The 6,453-nt window shown below is 37.0% G+C and overlaps 1 protein-coding gene across 1 annotated transcript in view; it reads left to right on the top strand.

Moving 5' to 3' along the window:
- The window catches only part of IL31RA (interleukin 31 receptor A), a 28,721-nt gene extending 25,303 nt beyond the window's left edge, over positions 1-3,418 (top strand). The window contains exons 10-11 of the mRNA XM_010725431.3: positions 1,376-1,454; positions 1,965-3,418. Of these exons, the coding sequence (XP_010723733.2) occupies positions 1,376-1,454; positions 1,965-2,573 (688 nt within the window). The 3' untranslated portion in view covers positions 2,574-3,418. The remainder of the gene's footprint in view (positions 1-1,375; positions 1,455-1,964) is intronic.
- The last annotated feature ends 3,035 nt before the right edge of the window (positions 3,419-6,453 follow it).

Consider the following 6,453-nt stretch of genomic DNA (forward strand, 5'->3'; position numbering starts at 1 on the left):
TATTTATTTTCAAAATGTTTCTGTGTTGGTTTTCATACCAGTGTCAAATTAGGAAAGTACGGCTGGCAGATGGAGTAACAAATAACTAAGCATACAGATTATCTTGTAACACCAGTTAATATGCTATGGACTAAAAGTAAATATTAATTTCAGAAAGTGCAGTTAGAAAAACAAAAAGAGAGAGAGATGGATTTGGTACTCTGTATCAGTTTATGGAACGTTACATGCTAGTTGCAGTTCTGTGGACTCTCAAGTGAGAAAAGTATAATTTAATTCAGATGTTGAAGTAATAATGTTTAATAAAACTAAAAGAAAGCTTCCCATATACTCTTAATATATGTCTTGCAAGCACACCACTAAAACACATTTTACTTAAGCTGTATTGCTGATCTTAGCTATGCTAGTATTACTTTAGTTAGTTTATATATAATTTCCTTGCACTGTAAATAAACTAAAAAAATTGATCATGTGAAAGCATGTGTATGCTTGATTCATGGGTGTGAATCCATATTTATATATGATCTGTAATTCTTTTATCTGCTGTCAGAGAAGCCCCCAGCCAGATTTCAGATTTCTCAGAAGTCAGGGATACAATATCCCAGAGATGGCTGTAAGGATTTGCTAAGGTTAAAAATGTGCCTGAAGAATGACTGGGTTGTTTAGACAGAGCTTAATAATAAGCTTAACAGTAACAACTCTTTTGGAAGGTTCTAAGATGTGAAAACTTCTAAAGAGATATAAATTGATAGATAGATAGATAGACAGATAGATAGATAAACATAGTATATACTTGTAAGTATAGCTGATGTGATAAGTGTGATTTGCAGCAGTTTCACATCTTCATCTTCCTTGTTTATTCTGATTTTTCATAAAAGAAAGAAACTATAATTTCATCCCAGAGAATGCTTTCAGATGTAGTTTAGTGTTCATATTCTTCTGTGGATCAAGTTCTGATGTGAAAAGTCAAGCTCTGGCCAAGTTTTGATTCACTAAAAAATAATATGAATTAACTATTTTCTTTCCTGTCTACTACTCCATGAGAGGACTATAAGATACTGCTTCACTTAACGCGATTTATCTGCTGTTAAAATAAGAACTCAGTGTTCCTTTTGTGTGGTATACTTCTTCGAACTCTTTCAGAAGAGTGTAATTTACTTGATTTGGAATTTTTTTTTTTTTCCTAAAGAACTACCAGAAGCATAACCACAGCAGTTTCTGTATACAGCTTTATTTTGGGATGTTATAATTTAGTTTACTGTATGATCAGAAAATTGACTGCTGTGCATTAACAATTAATTCTGTAGTCTCTGTAACACAAGATTTTTAAAAAACTGTTTTTTTCAACATTTGACTAAATATCCTTTCTCACTGACAGGTTTAAAAAGGTTTGCTGGCCTGATGTACCCAATCCTGCAGAGAGCATTGCAGTGCAGTGGCCTCTTGACGCAGCTATGGTAACACGTGGTTATATTTATTAAAGAGGGGATCAAACGGGCAGAAGACAAGTCCTTGTGACTGAAATCTCCACATCTTGATATTTCCTCCGTTCTCCACAAAAAATGTAGTGCAGCATATAATCGAAGTTGATAATCCATCTTTTTAACTGTTTTCATATATCCTCACTGATGTTTTTATACATTTATACTTTATATTTCAATGGAGTTTATCAAGATTTAATAGAAAGTGTAATCTATGAATTTTAAATTTTGTCCATACAACAGTTGGTTAGAGTGGACTAGATGGAAACAGTGCATGTTCATTCAAAGCATGAAGTGAAAGTATTTACCAAATGGATAGAATAACATTGTCATTTTTAAGATATTCATTCACATTTAGCTGCATGTGCTGGAATGCACTTAAATCAGTAATATTTCATATATTAAATAGTCTTCTGATAATTTATCTATCTTTGTGTAACTTTCAAATACACACCTTTATACTGACAGAATAATTCATTTTCAAAGGGAGTGGCATGTGAGGATAAAACCAGAGGCCTGGAAAACATAAGTGTTTTGGAAGATTGTTTTCCTGAAGAAGAACATGAAGGATCACTACTAATGGATTGTGAAAAATGTGTTTCTGGAAGTACTGACATTAATACAAATGAGGCACAGAATATTTCTGAATACAAATTAACTCTGCTAAATAGTGATGAAAAGATACTCAATAACGAAGAACAGGAAGTTGCTAAGCACCTTTCACCATCCATGCCCTACATAATCACTGATCAGGATTTCAGAAGTCAAATACATTCAGCTTTGATACCGTCCAAGAAACTCCAACCCATCAAAATGCTGGAGGATGATTTATGTGAATCCCAACAGATCTCAATTAAAAATGAAGAAAATGATAATGAAGAAGTTTTAAGCAGAGAAGATTTCAGTGAAAAAAGCGTGTTCAATCCGTACCTTAGAAATTCTGTTAAAACAAGAGAATTTGTTTCTGAGAATTTGTCAGAACACAGCAAGAATGAACCCCAAAGCCAGGCAACTGTTTTACCTGGACTTCAACAAAATGTTGTAGGACAATCCTATATAACATTGGACATGGTTGGGCTGGCAACAGCTCATTAGCAGAGGAAATAATTCCTTGTGAAGTCCCAACCTGGTAGCACTGCTTTTGTATGTGTTTCCTGGATGGTCGTGGTTACCTCGTATGAAACTACCCTATTCCCTTGAACAGCTGTGTGGTAATGAACATACCGTGTTGATTCCTGTGAAGCTTCACTTTCAGAGTTGCTGGGGATTTTTAATTTTTTATTATTTTTTATTTTTTAAACCAGAGAAATGTGTCAGTAGTAAGGCAAAGGACGTAGCTTTTCTTTGTTTTTGATTTTCCCTGTGAGAACGCCAAGCAGTGCAAGTAGCTTGCTGCTTTCAACCTTGGCAATCAATTCAGATAGATGAGCACTCCTGGGGCAATGTGCACGAACTTGAACAGAGCCAACAGCCAACATCTCCCAAATATTTCCTTAAGTTACATAAAGTAGAACAACTTTGCTGTTTTTTTCCCATGCTTATTTTGTATCTAGCTTTATGTGTACTGTTCTCCCATCTCACAGATAGTTGGTAATCATCTTTGTGCATCTTGACTCTCGAATCAGCAGTTTGGCTCATAGTTGCCATATCTTTAATGAGAGGATATGTTATGTACATGCTATTGACCTGTCTACGCTTTGGAAAAGGGAGATTTGTGTTGGCTTCCTGCTTCTTTTCCTTTCTCTCATTTTCAGTCATTCTCTGTATTTTATGCTCCTTTGGCGCTGCTTTTTTTAGTTGTTTACTGCATGATATCTTCTTATCTTCTTGCTACTTTGCCTTTAATTTCTCCTAGTTTAAAACTGTTCTTCTCAGTTGAAATTGTGGTATTTTGAACTGGGGGAAAAAAAAAAAAAAGCTAAATTAAACATTCAGTCTTTTAGAATTAACATTTAGCTCTCCAGAATTTCAAATTCTACAAATGGAAATCCCCCAGACTTTAACAGATTAACCAATTACAGACAAAATTCTCACACTACATGACCTATGATACTTATGTCCATTAAAACCCCCTAAATAAGAGAAAAAAATGCACTATTAATGAATGCTTGGAAGAGATGGACGCATCTCCCAGATGATTTGGATGCATAAGCAAATAGTCTGCTCTGGCTCCAGCTACTTAATGTTTCTCTTGCCACAGTGTATATTTCACTACAGATGCTATGTTATACTTTAATATTCCTAAAAAGTGATATAAGCGTATCTATTATAAACAGATCTCTCTTTTTTTTGAGATTGCTGATGACTTCTTGAGATAGATGTTCCAACTTCTGATCATGAGTGGGAACTTGTTCAGAAGAGCTGAATTTTCTATCCAAGTTTGATATCTCCGTAGCAGAAGTAAACACTTGAAAGTGACAGCCTTAATCTGAGCACAGTGCTTGAAAGGGACTTGCAGCTTCTGTTGCTGTGCCTCAGCAAATGGGTTCATGTCACCTTTGCACAGTTACTTCAATCCTGCTTCCATTTGCGTGTTCCATTTTTTGCATAGTAATCCTGTAGGCTTTGTTTTTGTATACAGCTTTAAGATTTAACAGCATAAGATGTGTTCTAGGTACAGCTCACCCTGTTGATTCTTGTTATCTCTCAGGGCAGGCAGGAAGGACCTGAGACCTTATTACCATTTCAACTTGGTCCATTACAGGCTTCTTCTGTAGGTGCAACTCATCTGCAATTACTTGCATGGGTGTTTATTTTTTTCCCTTCTTTATTTCCCTAATGGTTATAACCGTTTCAGACCTTACAGGAAGATACTGCACTTTTTTGCATGTATGCCTGTTTTTACTGAATAAGCTCGTATAAGAACACTGAAGTATTCTTGCGGTGATGACAACAAAATTATATAGTCAGTGGGCAGCATATTATTTCATATCTGTGTGCAGTACAGTTTTCCAGTATGTTGAATGTTCACAATAAGGAAAGCTCAGATGTTACATTCACAGTTTGCTTCCTTGTAGTGGGTAATAAGCAGAGTGTCTAGGGATACAGACTTTCAGGAAGAGACAATGAGCTGGCCTCATTGCTGTTGCAAGCTAGTACAGCTTCAGCAGAAGAGATGCAATTACACCGGTATGTCATCTATGAAACTATAACAGTTCCTCTGAGAAACTGTCCAGTGAATTGCTTTTGTACATATAAATACATGCGTACTTGTGTCTGAGCCCAGATACAGAGAAATGTCACAATTAATCTATTATTTGTGCAGCAAAACTTGCACCTTCCACTTGCAACTGTTGGTATAATTTATATTGCTGATGTCTGTTGTTCATCAGAATGGATGAGATGGCAAACTGCGATCTTTTATTCTAAAATATGCATGGAGTCTTGCCCACAGGATCCCAGCCTTTGACCTGAAATACTAATCTGTGTATTTACCGTATTTGATGTTCTGCTGTTCTTTGCTGTTCAGATGTGGCTTCTTGTTTCAATATGTGCCTTGACTTGAGCACGTGGTGCTGGAAGGAGGATGACTGTGCCTAGTCCAAGGCTGTCTTCTCCACCTCTGTCAGTACCTCTGAACTTCCCATATGGGAAAGTGGTGTGCTTGTTCCCTTCTCTGCTGAGTGCAAACCAACACTTCAGCAGTATGGATGGTTGAGAAGCTTGAGGCACAGGCAGGCTGAAGTCCTGAACTACAGTGACAGTATAGATGTTATCTTCCAGTGCTCCCATCATACAGACAATTACTAAGATCAGTAGTAAGATAATCACTTTAAATGCTTGGTGATTGCAGCTGTGATAGAGAAAGCGAGACTCATGGTTAAGCTGAGCAGACCTTTGCAAATAAGGATCTTAGGGCAGTGGTGTTTGGCTGTGTTGGGTATATTTCAAAGCTGTGCTCTAAAAGGCTGGGAGGAACACATTCTGGGGATCGTTCAGTCTACAGCCTGTACTGTGGTGCATGCAAGCATGTGGTCATGAGAGCGAGCTTTCGGCTGGTAGCCTTTGCCATTACCAAATCCTTTGGTCTTACGCTGCCGACGATTAGAAATATCACAAGAGAAGATAACCTGAAACTCTAATTGAAAGAAATCTGAGATTTTAATTTTGAAATCTCCCTTAACAGATTTGAGCAATAGGGCTGATGTTTTTGTAACAAGCAATCTCAGTGGTCACGTGCACAAAGCAATGCCTTAACAGCAAATGTCATACTTGTTACTGTGAGAGGTAATCTGTGAAAATTTATTTAATAGCTTTATGCTTTGCTAGCAGCTATTCTGAAATACTCACCTAAGATACCCTGCCAAATGTTGCTTAACATATAACACATAGAGCTTATATAACATATACATATGATTTAAGATTGTGCAAAATTGATTTTGAACAGGCTGAAACGTGTGATGGAGTTCAGGGTAGCTCTGCTCTGGGTTCCAGTTCTCTGCAAAGAGAGCGAAAGGCTCACTTTGCAGCTCTGTGTCAACGTTAATAGCAGGAAGCAGGGCGCATCCTCACGGTGTCTAAGTCTGGAGCCCACAGCTGCATGGACCAACTGTAAATTCAGGTAGTTGTTAATAGCACTATCTTTTGCCTCTTAGCAAGAAAGAGTAAACACGCAAGAAGGAGTAAATACAGTGGTTGTAATAAGTTCTTGTGATGAGCTTGTCTTACGCCTATTCATTGTGGCCACCCCATCTTAAAGATAGAGCTTTGCATAAAATGGCTGCTTTGTGTGCACTGTTCTGTCCCACATACAGAGAATAATATTTGTAAATGGAGCCAACAGAAGGGCTTATGCATTCATTTTGTAATACTGCTCCTAACAGTAAGGTCTGATTCTGTGAACGTGTTGTGTGTCCCAGTCTGATAACTTAGGAGCAGGGCTCTGTGTGAGAAACATTTCATTTTTAGCCTTTGTTTTTCCACTTTTCTTGCTGTTCTGTTATTTAAAATAAATTGTCTTTTTTAGTATTTGAGA

Source organism: Meleagris gallopavo, chromosome Z (genome assembly GCF_000146605.3).
Source record: "Meleagris gallopavo isolate NT-WF06-2002-E0010 breed Aviagen turkey brand Nicholas breeding stock chromosome Z, Turkey_5.1, whole genome shotgun sequence".
Lineage (NCBI taxonomy): Eukaryota > Metazoa > Chordata > Aves > Galliformes > Phasianidae > Meleagris > Meleagris gallopavo.